The 16800-nt window shown below is 40.5% G+C and overlaps 1 protein-coding gene across 8 annotated transcripts in view; it reads right to left on the bottom strand.

The window, feature by feature from the left end:
* Positions 1–1137: 1137 nt before the first annotated feature.
* fam135b (family with sequence similarity 135 member B) overlaps positions 1138–16800 on the bottom strand; it is a 40925-nt gene continuing 25262 nt past the window's right edge. For 7 of the 8 annotated variants that reach the window (XM_086062600.1, XM_086062598.1, XM_086062599.1 and 4 more), the window contains 13 exons: positions 13571–13730; positions 12314–12363; positions 11851–12006; positions 11224–11297; positions 10996–11150; positions 8365–10084; positions 7385–7551; positions 7198–7289; positions 7025–7122; positions 6068–6219; positions 4556–4666; positions 3989–4102; positions 1138–2811 (listed from right to left, as the gene is read on the bottom strand). In XM_086062600.1, coding sequence (XP_085918726.1) covers positions 2606–2811; positions 3989–4102; positions 4556–4666; positions 6068–6219; positions 7025–7122; positions 7198–7289; positions 7385–7551; positions 8365–10084; positions 10996–11150; positions 11224–11297; positions 11851–12006; positions 12314–12363; positions 13571–13730 — 3255 coding nt within the window. In that variant the 3' untranslated portion in view covers positions 1138–2605. The remainder of the gene's footprint in view (positions 2812–3988; positions 4103–4555; positions 4667–6067; positions 6220–7024; positions 7123–7197; positions 7290–7384; positions 7552–8364; positions 10085–10995; positions 11151–11223; positions 11298–11850; positions 12007–12313; positions 12364–13570; positions 13731–16800) is intronic. The other variant, XM_086062601.1, reaches the window with a different exon arrangement.

Below are 16800 nucleotides of genomic sequence, written 5' to 3' on the forward strand. Positions count from 1 at the left end.
TGACCAAGGGGCCCATCTGATTGGGTTGAAGATTAATTTGGACGGCCTGAAGAACTGGTCAACCATTTTGGATATATTTTAAACTGATAACTTGTTTTCACGGTAGCGGGAACTGATTAGAATGGGTAGTTTTCCCCCCCATTAGTGGATCAAACTCTTAACCAATGTGCTGGTCAAAATAACCCAAATGAGGTATAAGGGAACCAACCCAATTTTTGGGGTTATTCAGTTAACCCAAAAAGTTGGGTCAAATAAGTAACGCACAAAACAATGCAAACAATGTGGCTGTTTTGTACAAAATAAACAAACAAAATTGGGGTTTTCATACAAAACAGCCCCCCCAAAAATAGGTTGCTTTTGATCTAACCCAAAATGTTGTGATAGCCACTTTTTGGGTTATTTTTAACCCAACTATTTTAGAGTGACATAATCCAGCATTGCCTCACTTATTTTTGGGCCCAGTTAGCTACTTCACCCAATTTGGGTTACTTTTAACTCACCAGTTTAAGATTTTACAGTGTCATCAGCAGTTTGCAACAGCGAACCATAGAGACGGGAAGAAAAAAATGTAATTAATACGGCTGGGTATAAAAAAAAAAAAAAGATTGGGTCAAAAATTGGACTATGATACTTGGGTCATTTTGACCCAACATTGGGTTGTTTTGTAACTACCAACCCAGTGGTTTGGGTCAAACTGACCAAAGTAGCATATTGGTCCCATTTTTGGCCCAAATTGTTTTTTTAGTTTTTTTATTAGTGTGTAGACCACAGATGTCACTTTAAGTTGACCTGTAAAGATTAGAATGCATTTCAGGTTCATCCCGAAATTTCGCCTCAGGGCCGTTTAGGGAAAAATGATGTTTCTTGAAAGGATCCGTTTGATTCCTTCTTAATCGCACGACGAGAAAAGTATGCTTTGCGCCATCATCGACTTGCTGGCGGCTCAAAAAGCTCGGGGCTGAGGTTGGGTTCGACGACGTTGGGTTAGGACATGACCTTGGTCTCTCGGGAGGCGGCGCCTGTTTTAAAGGCAAACACACGCGCGAGCTGGGCGAAAAAAAGGATTTTCGAAAGCCGGCTGGAGGTTGACTCAAGGTTGTCGATAAAGTGCACTTGCCGTCAAACCGGGGCAAAGGCTAAACATACACACATTTAATACTTGACTATCAATGCAGGAGAATAGGCAGTGATCCACAATGGCATCATGTAAACTTCAACAGAATGAAAAGACAAGGACACTATAGAGAAAAAATAATATTGGGACACGACTGAAAAATAGAAAATCTTTTTATAGCTACAAAAGCTTACACACTTCTATCTACAAGATTTTGGAGTGTGTGTAGGGGTAGGGTGTTTTTTTTCCTTCTTTTTGGACTGGGGTTGAGGTCAGGGCTCTCAAGTTCAACCACAACCAAACTTATCTAACCACATCTTTGTGGCTCTTGCTTCGTGCAAATGATTGTTTTTTTAATAGTGTCCATCTAATGCAGCACAATTGGATCTATACATAAGTTTACAGTTGATAGCCTATATAAAATATTTAAAGTAGCATTGCATGGGTTAATGACGTGTAATTATACATTAAGATGTATCCGTTTATTTAATTAAATGTAAGTCTAGTGTGTGTTATATTTCCTGGTTGGGTAGATTGAGATAATACTTTGATTTAGCTCTATTTATGTTAGCATATTGCCTTATATACGTTAAAGTCAAACTACTCTCTTAATGGAGTCTGATCAATAATATATTTATATTAATCAATAAAAAATTTTTTTAGCCGGGAATAAGATGAGTCTTAATTTTAGAGTTTACTCTAATAACTCTATGAGACTAAAAGCATATTATTAAAACAAATGTATAATAAGGGGAAAAGCAATTGTTTTTATGGCATCAGTCCTGGAATTTTGAAATCTATTTTAAATACTTACATAGGATCCAAAAATATAAATTAAAAAAAAGCTTTGAGAGAATATCACTTAGTTGGTTAGTGAAAATGTAGATCTACTATGTACTTTATATTATTTTATACATAGGATAACTTTTCTGAACGTCTTATATGCCACATAATACTGTATGTGATTTACATCAAAATATTAGATTTAAAAAGTAAATACATAAATAATAAATAACACAAGTAAAACTGACATACTACAAGTTGGCCATTTCTACGATCAGATGCAAGCCCAGTATGAAAAATGATCTCACAATAATAGTCAAATTTGATTGACATCGTTAGCGAGGTATAAATAAAAGCGACATAACGGGAGAAAACACCAATCAGAATTATTACCATATTTCTTGTATAGATCTTAAATTTGATGTCAACAGATGAATGGAACACGCTCATCAGGATTTCTCCGAAAGGGAACGGTGCACATTTAGCATGTGTTAGCATTGTAGCTGAGAGGTTAGTGATAAGGCAAGCACCTATTGCTGGATAGATGTTACATATTCATGTTACAATTTGCATGGCTACTAGTCACACTCACACGAGGTGAGCGCTTGAAACAGTCACTAACACGCATCGCTAACGAAGAAATACTCGCCTTGTTATGTACATCAGATCGTTGCATGTTGATGATAAGAGACAAGACAGAAGCACCGTTTATTTGAAGTAGTCCAGTCCCGCCACCAGGAAGAACTTCTCCAGGAAAAGTTCAGAGTCCAAGACGGCGATGTGAGCGGCTCGGCCGATCAGCGTGTTGGCCGTGTTGGGCAGAGCATGGAAAACATTCTGGCGGATTAACCGGCAATCTTTGGCCTCCACGAGAGGCTGCAGAAGGTTGTTGATCATCTCCGTGTAGACGGGGCCTGATGGCAAAGAAATAAGAGATATATTTTACTGAGTTAACCATTTTGAGCCGTTAATATTTTGCCGAGAATGAATTTGCTACTTGCTGTCGACTGAAGTTGACGTCACAGTTGCTCAGAGCTCATTGGTTGTTTACCTGAGCCCATGTGATGTCATTTTCAGGCGACAACAAGTGGTAAGATGTGTTTTGAAGAATTGTACATGAAAAATAGTGACGTTATTCTATTGACTATAGATAAAATGCTGCTAAAATTGTGAAATAAGCAAGATGATTCAAATTAGGGCCAGGCCAATTAATTGGTAGATTTTATTGTTTTTATTGCCCCCGCTCCCATTCACAACCCTATCACACTCACCAGAAAAAAAAATCTGCTATTTTTGCATTTTTTTAAATTAATTTTTTAATTTTAGTAATGTAAAACAAATGCTCTGCTTGTAATTCATATATTCTATTAGTTGTAAGTGTAAAGGGACAAAATAAATTAATAATATTCGTTATATATTTTTTTAATTAATTGGCTGAGTAAGCAATTATCAGAATTTTATTCTTAATAAAATTAAAAAAATCTTTATTTTTATTTATTTTTTAACTGCTACCAAAGTTTAATATTTCGCAACTTGTGATATTTATTCACGTAACTGCAATGTATAATCTTGAGATGTTTCTAATGTTGCGACCCTCTATATATATATATGTCAACCAAAATATTAGGAACATGTCTTACACAAGTACAATTTTATAACCTTGCCAGCAAGATGAATTCTCGCGGTATTTGTAAAGCCGACCTTTCTTTTTTAGGTCGGCCCAATCAGGTGTTGTTTAGGCAGGAAAAAACAATGGACGCTGCAATTAATTCTGTTCTCGCAGAATTATTCACCGTTTCCTTGTTGAATTTCAACAGCGAGAGGAGTCTCGTGCATTTTTTATCTGGTAAAGATGTCCGTGGCCTTAATTGGTCAAAACAAAATGTGAAAAGATGCCGCATCGTCCAATCAGCTCGAAGTATTGTACAGCAAGCCCCGCCTTTCCCCGAACGGGTCTGCCTCGTGAAGTACCAGATTGATAATGTGAAGAACTCCCTCGATTGAATCACAATCATCAAACTGGCTGGCGAGGTTAACCATTTTATTAAACAGTTAACCTAAACCCTCTCTGAAATGTCGTAGCTGGTTTACCTGTGGTTTTGTCTTTGAGAGCAGTTTTGCACATCTCTATTCGGGCAGAGTGGAAAGGAACATAACGGTCCTGTGGAGACGCCACCAGCACTACATTCTTGAAGAACTGCAGCCCTGATGGAAATCCAAACAAAATAAAACCCGTTGAAAGAGACTGCGATGCGATGTGCGTACGCGTCTGAGAGCAAAGGTGTCATTTTACTGTAAATGGCACAATCCCAAAGTGCAATGACAGGCGAGACGCAATAAAACAGACGTTTTCTTTTTTTGGTCTCCTGTCAGCGAGTGCTTTTAACAGCGTGCGCTCTGGCGTGTTTGCAGTGATGGGGTGTCAGACTTGTGCCACTCCGCTTCGCGTGCTGATGGCGGCGTGGGTGCAGGGTGGGCGGTGAGGGGGATTGACAAAAAGCATTCCGTGATTATTGCCATCCAAGCCCGTATGGCATATGACTGGGTTGTTGCACTCACACAACACGGGGGGGCCGCTCCCACTCAGAAACATGACACAAATAGGCTTATTGATTTTTTTTTTTTTGGAGCAAAATGGCATGTCGACGGTTTTCCTACCCGGCTTCTGACTCAGGAGATAAAGGAATGTTTTCCGCGGATCCATATGGTCTCTGAAGGTGAGCTGCAGCAAGGATCCTGATTTCTTCAGCTTCTGCATTAACCACAGACCTTCAAACACACGCACGCACGCACACACAATCCTTTGAAACATTGCCTCAAAATTGAGGCGCGCAGTTATTTTTCGAGTAGATAAATACTGTGGAGCACAAAATGTTCGCATTGGGGTACAAGTAGACCATTTGCAGTATCCGCTGAAAGGCAAGATAATTATAAGAAGACATTTTTAATAATTGACTTCTTTTAATATACAAAATTATAGTCCTGACTATGCTACAAACACTTCAAAGTTCTGAAGCGCAATATGTTATGCAGAAAAGCACGTCATAGTTGAAAAAAAATTTGACATCTAATTTGCTAATAATGGTAAACAGTAATTAGAGTACAATTATATAGTGCTTTACACACTCTAAAAACAGTTGGGACAAAAGTAACCCAAATATGGAACGATACACTTTATGGGTCAATTTGACCCAACTTCCTGGGTTGTATTATACAAAATGACCCAATTTTTTGACCCAAGTAAATTATCTGATTAACATTTGAGTTGTTTTACACAAAAAATAACAATTTCTTGACTCAAAAATGGGTCAAATTGACCCAACAAGAGGATCAGTCCGTTTTTTGACCCATAGTTGGGTTATTTTTTACCCAAATGTTTTTAGAGTGCACCATATCCAAAGCACTCATATTCACTTATTTTGAAAACAGAGTGCGTCCAAACGTTGTGTTAACCTATGGAATAGTATTCCTCTTTATTTTAATATAACTTAATTTAACCTCCAAGATCCCGAGCCGTACACTGGTCAACCACAGAACCTTCAAAATGTCCGGCGTCAGAAGCCAACAGTGAAGTAAAGACAAAGGTTTTCATACACAGCATAGTTGGCTAAATATTTCCAGGTGTCACATATAGGCTACTGTACGTATAATGGATGCCAATTTTTCATCACTCCTGTTCCATTTCTATCAGTACATTATATTTGTATGTGTCAAAAATAACCCAAATTGGGTCAAAAAGGGACTGACCCCAACTTTTCGGGCTATTGAATTTACTCAAAAAGTTGGGTCAAATGAATAACCCCAAAAACAACAACAAAATTGGGTTGGGTTATGGGTTATACATTTCATTCGACCCAACATTTTTGGTTAAATAACTCAAAAAGTTGGGTTGGTTCATTTTTGACCCAATTCAATTTGGCTATTCAATTAACCTAAAAAGTTGGGTCAAATGAATAACCCACAAAGCAATATAAAAAAAAAAGGGTTACTTTGTGGGTTATTAATTTAATTTAACCCAACTTTTTGGGTTAAACAACTAAGAAAGTCTATTTTTGCCCTAATCTGGGTTATTTTTTACCCAACTTCTGCGCATTGCTACCACTGAATTTGTGTGTGGCTTGCATGCAAAAAAAAATAAATAATAATAATAAAAATCACTCTCAACCTCACCTGTGCTGACCAGCGTGCTGTTGTTGTACAGCGTGCCCAAGTGCGGGCCGGACAGCGAGAGGAAGGTATGCAGCCTGGGCAGGTAGCAGCGGAAGCGAGGCCTCGTCAGCACCGAGCGGATGATGACGTTACCCAGCGAGTGACCGATGAAGCTGTCGGCGTGAGAAAAGAAAAACAAAATCTTATTATAGACTCTTTGCAGCTGGGAAGCGTGTAATTAAAGAAACTTCATTAACGTGTTAAATGTTTTTCTGACACGGTGTAAGAACGAATTGCAGTGGATGCAACTAAGACTAGTCACCTAGTTTAATTACTCCACCGTTGCTGCAACTCCCTCATCACCATCTGTCGACTCAGTATGTGAAATGAACCGAATACTTTTTTTTTTTGCCTCACTTGCACTCGACTCTCCAGAGAGTGCAGCTCGAGCGAAGTCAGTTGAAACTCCTCTCGCTGGCATTTTGAGGGCAATTAAGTGAGAAGACGAATAGCTTAATTTGATGGGAAGCAGGCAACGCCGTCCCTGCGTTGAGGGTGCAGTCAATCAAAAATACGGTGGAAACATTTGGGTTGTGAATGATAAGAGAGCTTTTCATCCATTCTGAGTCACTTATCAATTTGGAGTTTGCCGAGGTCAGGAAATTATCAAGAGGAGGTTGAACGTGCAGATGTCATTTTGCTGTCTCTGCTGCCCTCTGCTGACATTAAAGGGGAGTACGGTACAGCATGATAATGGGATAGTTAAAAAAAAATAAAAATAAAAAAAATAATAATAATAAAAGAGCAATGATGATGACATTTCCGAATGAACAATACTGAGCTCTTAAAAAAAAATAGAAAAAAAAAAAAAAGGGATAGAGTTTTTCCTATTTTCCTATTTAGCCTTATCTAAATGGCTGTAGTGCAGGTGTACCTATTATTGCGACCCATCCTTTTTTTCTTAAGGCGCAAACTGACCTTATCCTGCCTATGGTGAGATTGTACAGCTGGATGTGCTGAATAATCTCATCCAACAATCTGTCCGTCATGGTGTCAAAATCAGCAAAGGTGTCAGTCTGCGAAGAATAACACATTTAATGTTCATTTAGTTTTTCATTCAAATTGACCCAGGATTTCATCTGCGGACATGCCTGGTTTCTTTCAGACATGAGGAAGTCCAGCCGGGATCCCGGCAGGCCTAACTCAATGAACGTCTTCACCAGGCGAAGGTCTGCGCTGTTTCCTGGAAGCAAAAAATCAGATTATATATATATATATATAACGCACGATGTCTGAATTGGTTATTTTGACAAAGCAGAAATGAAAAAGGATTCTCACCATCGAGTCCGTGCACACACACCACTAGGTGGATTCCGTCGTCAAACTCCTCGTCGTCCTCCTCGGGAGGGAAGTAGGGCAGGTCAGATGCCAGCAGAGGTTGGTCGCTGTAGAGGCCGCCCTGGAAGCTTATCCCTTTAAACAGCTCTTCTTTGGCTTTGAAGAAACTGGAGGAGTTTGCGCAGACAAGCAAATAATGTAACTCGTATAATTTTTTTTTATATATTAGGGGTGTCAAAATGTGTGCGTTAATTAGGAGTTAATTTAAAGTTGCACCAATTATTTTTTTTTTAAACGCGCGACTAATGACCGCCGCATACTTGGAAAGCCTGTACTGGGAGAATTCCAGTCGCCTCCAGGTCAAAATTTGACAGTAATAAATGTAATAATAATGCATATATTTGTGGAGACTGGGGTCAAGTTGTATTTTACAATTTAAAAAAAATGTGCAGAATTTCACGAGTTACTTCACGTTTAAGATTAGGCAGCTCTTTATGAAAAGAAAAATGCACTGAGCTGTCACCAATGTCTTAGAAATGCAATTATGCCATCTCGTGGCAGAAAAATGACCTCAACACAAATCATTATCACACCTTTTTTTTTTTTTACGTACAGTACATTTTTAATTTTAACAAAATTTTATGAATTGGGAAATTACTATATCAATGACTAAAAAAGATGCAGCCATCTTTCTATTCAATTCACATTTTTTTCCCCAACTTTATTGTTAACAAGAGTATGAAAGCTTAGAAAAAAAATATTTTAGAGCAGATTTGCGATTAATCGTGAGTTAACTATTGAAGTCATGTGAATAATTTTATCACCTGCTACCCCTCGTATAAATAGTTTGTTACGATCAGAATTTTATACTGCCGTCAGTATTCTGTCATTATCAGCAACAAAATAATCAAATAGCTATCAAACAGCTCACTGGGTGTACCCCATAGAGAATATGCCCAGCGAGTGTATGAAAAGCCAACCTCAGCATGCGTTCGTTGGCTTCGTGATCCATTCCAAGATGGCTGGCCAACGTTGAGGAGATGATACCAAACGATCCCAGGGGTTGATTGGTAATCGGCGAGGTCGTCTGGCGGGCGGACATGCCACTCATGGACGGAGAGTCTCTCAGAACGGAGGAAAAGGGCAGGCAGGTTGGCGCGCACGACACCGACATGTTCACCACCTCCACCATCTTCTTGTTGACGAAGGCCAGCCCCGAGTTGGGCACCTTCTTCAAAGGTTCCGTCTGATCGTCTGCCACTTTGTTATCCGACGTGTGGTCAACGCGCGACGTGATTTCCTCATTTGTCGGCTTTGTGAGGTCGCAGCCTTGCGAAGCATCAAGTTCGGCGAGTGTTGCGGACTCCTGGTTATGAAATCGAGTCCGGTGTGGAGTTTGGCTCTCGTCGACGTTGATGACACTCCGCTGGTCCGTTGCCTTTTTATGAGCACTTGGCTTGTGTCCACTGCTGCGGGGAAGTGCTTCCAAAGGCGCGAGATGCACTTCCTCCACAGAGACGCTCGCTCCGCCGATGTGATGATTTCCATTCTCCTCGTGGCCGCTCATAACAGGGCCCCCCCCCACAGACTCGCAATTGAGCGCCGAGCCGGATTTGTGGGTCTGCAAAACGTTTTGCGGATGATTTGACATTTCCGAACTGACAGTCCCTTCAGTGCTATTGTTTGTCATTGAACTCGGGTCTAAAACCGATGATCCCGACTGCTCCGAGTTCAAAGAAAAGTGGACTTGATCGGAGTGTTGGCGTAAACTACTTGAGGTGTGTACTTCCTCGTCGGGGCTGCTGATCTGCGGCGCAGACATGGATTTGGTGAGTTTGCCGCCGTGGCTCTGCTGCTCCCGTTCGTCCTCGTAAGGCAAGGAGCTTATCGACGTCAGCGAGGCCTGAATTCCTCCGCTCGGAATGCTACCGTTGCTCTCCATCTGCAGGCCCTCCAAAGAGCTGCGGAGGACCCGGTGGCGGAACATTTTCTGACGTTCGCCGGAGAAATCCAAAGGGGGTCGACCTCGTAGCGCCGCCTCAACGGGCGGCCACGCCACAGAGCTGGGCTCGCTCTCGATACCAGAGTCTGAAATGACAGAGGATGAGCGCTTTATGATCTTGGAGACGACCAGACCTCCTCGACGGGGCACCTCCTTTCCGAGACCACCGGGCGAGGACGATGAAACAGAATGGGCGGAGACCGCGGGGGTGCTAACTGGAGCATCCTCGCCTTCGTCATCCACGAATTGATTTAATGGCACAGACATATCAAAGAAATTGTCCTCACTCTTTTGGCTAATGTTGTCCTTTGAGGCATCATAACGGTCAATGGGATCTTCTGGAACAAGATCCACGTTACCATTCTTTTGGACTTCTGGTTGACAAGAATCAAAATCTGCAGATTTCCCTAGACCTGAACTACAGCTTTCCTCAACTGAGACGTCCTTCGATTCCTGCACATCTGCTACTGGTCGTTCCGTTCTTTCCTCCATAGGAAGAATATCCTGAGAATGTCTGCAGTTGGCCTGCTTTCCAATGAGCGACACGTACGTGGTCAAATCCATGCAGTCGTCACTATCCGAAGGATCCTGGGATACTTCAAAGCATTTGGACCTGAGACTACTTGGGTGTGTCCTGTTGGCAGTCGAGTCGGTCTGATCGTCAGACGTCGCGAGAACCGGCACATGGGGGACCCACTCTGGAAAGACAAAAGCATGACAGGGGTTCTTAACCTTGTTGGGTGGTAATGAACCCCACCAGTTTCCTATGCACATTCACCAAAACCGTCTTTATGGACCGATAAAATATTATTTTGATATTCCATGCAGCCTTTAGCTTTGCTGGCTAGCTTAGTTTTTTTTTCTTTTCTACTCAACATAGTTCATATGAAGGGATTAATTACAATAATAAAGAAATCACACGATGTACCGTCACGATAGTGTGCCAAATTCCCTGCAGAGGCCAAACAAGTGTGGTCACTTGCAGTCAATGATGGTCAAGCGGGGGTATATCATCGTGAAACACTTGAGTCAGGTGCGTGTCTAGACCTGTCAAACTCGTTTGCTCCCAAAAACGTATAAAAAATATTTAAATATTGCCATGGTCCCAAAAACGTATTTATACGTTGTTTAAAAAAAAAAAAATTGTTTTAATGCTAGCGCATACAGAAGACTTTGATGCAGCGGCTGACCCGAAGAGGTCGCTCAAAGCAATGGTAGTTATTACAAAAAACAGCCAGCAGGGGGCAGCAGAGTTTAAGAGATCAACCAGAGCCATGTTGCAATAAGCTCTTTTCCCCACTGTTTTCAACAGATTTGTGAATATCGATGAAACCTAGCTATATTCTAATGCTAATTGCTGCAAAATGGAAACAGATACAAATATTAAAAAAAAAAAAAAATCACTGATGAAAGAAGAGACTCTAATCTTTCTTTTGGTAGATATATTTATAGCAATAGAACACAATATTATGTGGGCCTTGCAAAATCTGTCAAAATCCAGTAAAACAGCCGGGAGGGAAGGGGGTTGCTTCAGTGAAAATAACAGAGTGAATGAGTTAAGAACCACTGTTCTCGAGCCAATCAATTGCCTCCAAACATGTTTTCTTACCTGCTTGAGAAAACTCCACATATCTGTCCTCAAAGATGATGGGAAGGCTGTTCCAGTCACCGTCAATGTCCAGGCACTCGACAGGCAAAGGAGGCATTTTGGCCAAGTAGTCGGAACACCGCACTTCTCCCGCAATCTGGCCCTGTTTGTTGATTCTTGAGCATAAAAATAACCGTTTTATGAAGAGGTTCATCCCAATGTGTTTTTTATCTGGTTTCTTATACTCACAGCTCCTCCTGAAATATCAGCGACGTCCCTTTGGGATGCGCCGTGAAGAAGTACGCTTCTGAAAACCTCCTCACCTGCGACAAAAACGAAATGCGCCATTAGAATCAGACTGCAGTTAAAATGTCACACGCAAATAGAACCCTTGTAAAAGCCTTCCTTTAAATAGGAGGTGATGATCATTGCCTTCTCAAATTTAGAGATACTTTGTAGTCTAAACTCAGGCACTGTGACAGCAAAATCGCCAGCAGGACCGGATCCCTGGTATATTTTTACCCCCAAAATAATTACAGAATATGTGTTAATTGAAAATTCCACTGACGTGTGAAGGCTTGCCAGCATCCCGCCACCACGGGGTACTTCAAAACCAAAGCAAACATGTTCATTTACTTTCAGACAAAATGCAACAAAAGCAGAATCGCCCCACAGAGAGAGAAACACACCGAACAAGCGTTTGTATTCGTTTTAAATGGGCCGCTGATTATACAAAAGCGGTCGCTGCTCGACGACAAAACTGGATTTAAAATGTGCAAGTCCAGCAAGTCTGTACTTCTGTTTGTGGAACAGGTACAAAAACAAACATATGGCATAATAATAATAATAATAATAATAATGAAAAGAAAAACTTACCCTGAGCGTGTGGTGCTCCTGAGCCAGGTAGGACAGCACGTGGGGGTTGAGCACGGCCGCCTCCAGGAAGCGACCCCACAGGGCGGTCAACTGCGCGCAAAGGCGGCCCACGTCCTTGCTGATCTGCTCCGCCACCTTCTCGCCGCCCTCCTGCAGCTGGCGAGCACGGACACGGGGGGGGGGGGGGGGGGGGGGGACATTGCATTTGCCAGAAGTGAGTATCTGGTCCCCTTAACATATTTTTTATCTGTCCTCTTTTACAGATGCATATAAAAGTTTTGCTTAGTTTTTTTTATTGAAAGCTACTGAAAGAGATATGAGGGTGCCATCATTCAGTTTCAAAGCAAAGCATTGTTTATAAATAACCAAACTATCATTTAACGAGCATGGTTTTGTTATCGTAATTATGTTTTTCAATTTTGTCCCCCTATGCATTCGTGTTGTGTGTATGAAACGTGCGTACCTGTAACTCTGTTGCGAGCTGATTTAGTGTCTCTTCGACAGGCAGGACTTCTGGGATAAAGAAGTAGAATTTAGGGAAAATATGTTTAATCAAACTTTATTGATCACATGTACGGTAGTTCGCAGTTATACACAGCAAAGTGAAATCATAGCGAGAGGCTTTTTGTTAGACCTGCACAGTTGAGAAAGAGGACTTACACAAAAGTCATGCAAATAAAAGGGTATAAATAAAAAACGTTGTTTTTTGTTTTTTTTAACAAGTTGAACAAACATAGTTTAAGAAAATAGTACTAAATAGCTACTAGTAGATGGAAAATAATTTGGAAATTATATAAATAACAAATCCTGCTCATTTGAATATGGGGTAATGCTCTCGACGCTGATAAAGTTACGATTATTGATGGGCGAGCACCGATACCATGTGCTGTATCGGGCCGATACCATGTGCTGTATCGGGCCGATACCCGGACTTATTCCAATGTATCGGTACTTACGACGGCGGCCGATACCAGTATTGACCACCATCTTGTGCTCATTTCACGTTTAGGAAATATAAATTAGAAGAGTAGAAAATTGCCATTAATTCATAGGTCTGTCTTTAAAATGATCTGTTTTTGTGCATCAAAAGTACTAGTGGTATTGGTGTTTGGTATCGGCGACTAGTTATAGTTTTTTCATTGCCCTCTTGTGGTTCGATCAAGGGACGCCGTTAATATTTGTCAACTGTGGGCATGTGAAACCCTTTGAGACTCTTTTGTGATTAAGGGCGATATTAATAAACTTGTCTTGACTTGACTAGTTAAGAGTTGAGTACATGTGATATAGGTCTGATAAAAAAAAAAATTGGTATCGACCATTACTAATTGCAACAAGTCGGAGTGCAAAATGATCATAAATTGAGTTAAAAATAATTTTTGAGAGTCCTAACTAAAATATCATACATGTAAAGACAAACCCAACCCAAAAGCCGAACCAACATGTGGTATGCTTAATTTGATCTAATATAAGTTTAACAAGTTAAGCAAAAAATTTAACTCAAAGGGAAAGTTTTGAATCCAGTACTAAATAAAACCTAATTGACACATATTTGAATGACGTAAAATTATTATCTATTGTAAATGAACACTTTGAAAACCATAAATGAAACAAATGTAAAGGAAAACAACACGATTAAGACAACACACATTAACAACATTTGAATGGCGTGTTTGACCATTTGAGACTCATTTTGACCTTGTATGTGTGGAATTTTGCTCACCTGTCTCCGCTGGCATCTGCTCTATCTGCGGCACCTCCTTCACCAGAGCAGTGCAGTAGCTGCTGAGACCGCCATGAGCGGACAGCAGGAGGCGACAAAGTCTTCTGTGCCAAGTGTGCGCTCTCTGCAGGCAGTCCTCACTGGGCACATAAAAGCTCCCCTGGAGAGAGAAGAGCCGAGCAGGGGAAATAAATGTCAGCCGCCATGTTAGGTCAGTGGTGGCCTCTCCCCAAAAATATCCAACCTTGTGCAGCACACATACTTGAACCTTATAAAGCTGCCACTGAAACAGTTGTGAGGGCTGGCGGCTGACCTTATGTACCTGTTAAAAGCGGGCCTTTTTTGCGCATTGGCGTGGTGGTCGTTACGTGGAAGATCAAATAAGGTGGGAGAAAAAAACAAAAAAAACAGCCCTTAAGGCGCATCAACACGTGCATGGAGAGCGACAGGATGTAAAGTCGTTTTGTACTTGACTTTGACACCCAAACCAAAGCCACCTTTATTTTTGAGCAACGGGCTTTTGAGAACTAATGACCATAAAGCACCCATGACAACCATGGACATAATTTTTTTAAAACCAACCTGCTCTCTATTTTGTGCTCAGGCCGGAGCTCTATCCCCATCTAAACAAAATTCTTTGGCGCCGTCTTGTGGCATCTCAATGACATTACAAACTTTTTTTGAGTGGGTGTCAATTACAGGGGATCGGGATTCACTGTACATTTAAAAATGAAAAAAAAAAAAGCACTGTAATAAAGAGTAGTGTGCAGGATAATATTGCATGTGACATTACACAAAAGACCAAGTCAGATAAACACAAGTAAACCCCCTCTGGATGTAATTCCACTATCGACTACTAAATGGCGACACACCGTTTAAGTTCAGACTAAACTCGAAAGAAGAATGAAAACAGGAAGTATTTCAACACAGCCTAATTTTTGTTTCGCTGAAAATGATTGAAAAGCCTATGTAATCCTGTTTTTTACGCCTACAGAAAAGAAGGTTCAATTTTATAAGCGTACATCTTCATTATTGAAAAGCCACAACCATTAAAATCATAACTGCGAGGCAGATGTACTTAACCACTAGTCCACCATGCTGCCTGGAAGCAATTCATAGGACCAAAATAGTAGAAAGAAGCTACAGCAGATGTCCCTCTGACACAGAACCAAATATAAAAACTGTTTATGTTCCTTATATAACCTCTGCAAACAGCTAAGGCCATTGCGGACACGATCACAATTCTGATTTATCGTCTAGAGGAGCCACCATATCAGATATCAGCAGAACTGCTGTTGACTGCTTTCCGTGATGAGAATGTTTTTGCTCTTCCGGCTTTAAAACAAAAAAAAACAAAAAAAAACTAACGGCTCATGCCTCGAGTATCTGCGAACATACTATAATTTACCCCAGGCAAGTTCAGTTCGTGGCCCTGTCATCATAACTGTGCGCGCTCTGTAATCGCAGCGCCGCAGTGTAAGACAACCAGGAAGGAACATCTGTATGTTTACTTTCATAATTCTCGGCACATATAAGCAGCATGTGAGGCCGTTGAGTGACAGGTGAGGAAAAAAATAGCTGTTTTTGTTTGAACTAGTCATTACGCTAAAATGTTTTTCTCTGTACTGACAAAAGTTGGCTTCATGCCACTTCATTTTTTTTTTTTTTTACTTTCATGTCAAGTCCAATTGTGCAATAAAGTTTTTGACTTAAGGAAATGCAGTCAAAAACCGATCCCAAAAAAGGAAGCTGCTCTTCCAGCAAAATGCTGACATTACATCTTTTAAAATAACTTTCACACGCTTAAAAAAAAATAAATAAAAAAAATCTCACGAAATAAAGTTGAGCTAGTAGGAAGCTTTTCACCTGCAGCGACGTGGCGCTTACGAGCAGAACTCATTACTAGGATCAAACGAAGACATCTCACCAAACCCCCCCCCCCTCCTCCTCCTGGTCCTGGTCCACAGCCAGAGCTTATTAAAGTGGCCAGCCGGGGGTGGGAATAAAAGCAGGAGGCGGTAAATGGGGCGCTCATTAAGATTTACAATGGAGACGGTTGACGTCTAAAGCAACGTAAAAAACTGAAACTATTTTACATCCATACTTGGAGGGATTCTTTGAGTGGTCAATTTGTATATTAGCGCTGCGGTTCTCAACCTTTTTTTTTCTATTTATGTAACCCCTGTGAAATATTTTTTTCAGCCAAGTACCCCTAATAAGAGCAAAGCATTGTTGACAAACAGAATAGACTTAAAATAGAGTTCTGTGCCATCTTTGTCTGTTTTATTAAACTTTGGAACCTAATTTCATTCATCCCTTGAGCTTTCTGGAAATAAAAAAAGCAATTATTAAAAAAATAAATAATTAATTAATGATACATTTGTGCACATAACACTTATTACAATTAACTGTTTCTCTTTAGGCTCATAGTAAAGATCTGTTCTAAATTTTTTTATCACTACCTTAATTTTAAATAAAGTTTTGAAATGATCGACAGGTGACGCGAGGTGGCACATGACAGACAAGGTCGAATCATTCTGCTGTGGGGAGACTCAGGTTTTTTTTAGGACAATGAAGTTGAATAACATTTATTTGATCAACTTTACTGAAACATTTGTATAATGTAGTAATTGTTTTTAAAGCATTTTTACATAGATGTTATGTTTAAATTGTTTTGATTATATTTTTTTATTTATCAATTAATCAATTAAGTCATGAAGTCATTCACTGCCATTGACGGCAAAAATTTATATTAACTATTTATATTAGTTTAACATTTTCCCCCCACTTTTGTTAACAAGAGTATGAAAACATTATTGTACATTTAGAACAGATATAAAATGTGTGATGAATCGTGAGTTAACTAGTGAAGTCATGCAATAAATTACGGAAAAAAATTATCGCCTGGCGCCCCTAATTTTTAACTCTTTGACTGCCATAAACGTTATAAAACGTTTAGCATAAACCTAGGGAAGGGCGCCGAGGACGTTAAAAGACGTCCCCTATGTTTTTTTTTTTTTTTTTCAAAAACGGGTGCAGGAAAGCCTTGGGCAGCTGTGCTGAAAGTATCAGGCAGATATGATTAGTCAAAGACTCGTTTTGGCCCCTAGAGGGCAGCGATGACTCTCTTTGCACAAGGTTGGATGGGCCGCCCACCGTGGGCGTCAGTAGAAGACGTGAGGCGGAGCTAGAGTGTTGAGGAGACAATGGCTGGTTCAAGCCATTGTGGC

This window comes from Leptonotus elevatus, chromosome 19 (genome assembly GCF_054856555.1).
Source record: "Leptonotus elevatus isolate MCC_2025b chromosome 19, RoL_Lele_1.0, whole genome shotgun sequence".
In the NCBI taxonomy this organism is placed as follows: domain Eukaryota; kingdom Metazoa; phylum Chordata; class Actinopteri; order Syngnathiformes; family Syngnathidae; genus Leptonotus; species Leptonotus elevatus.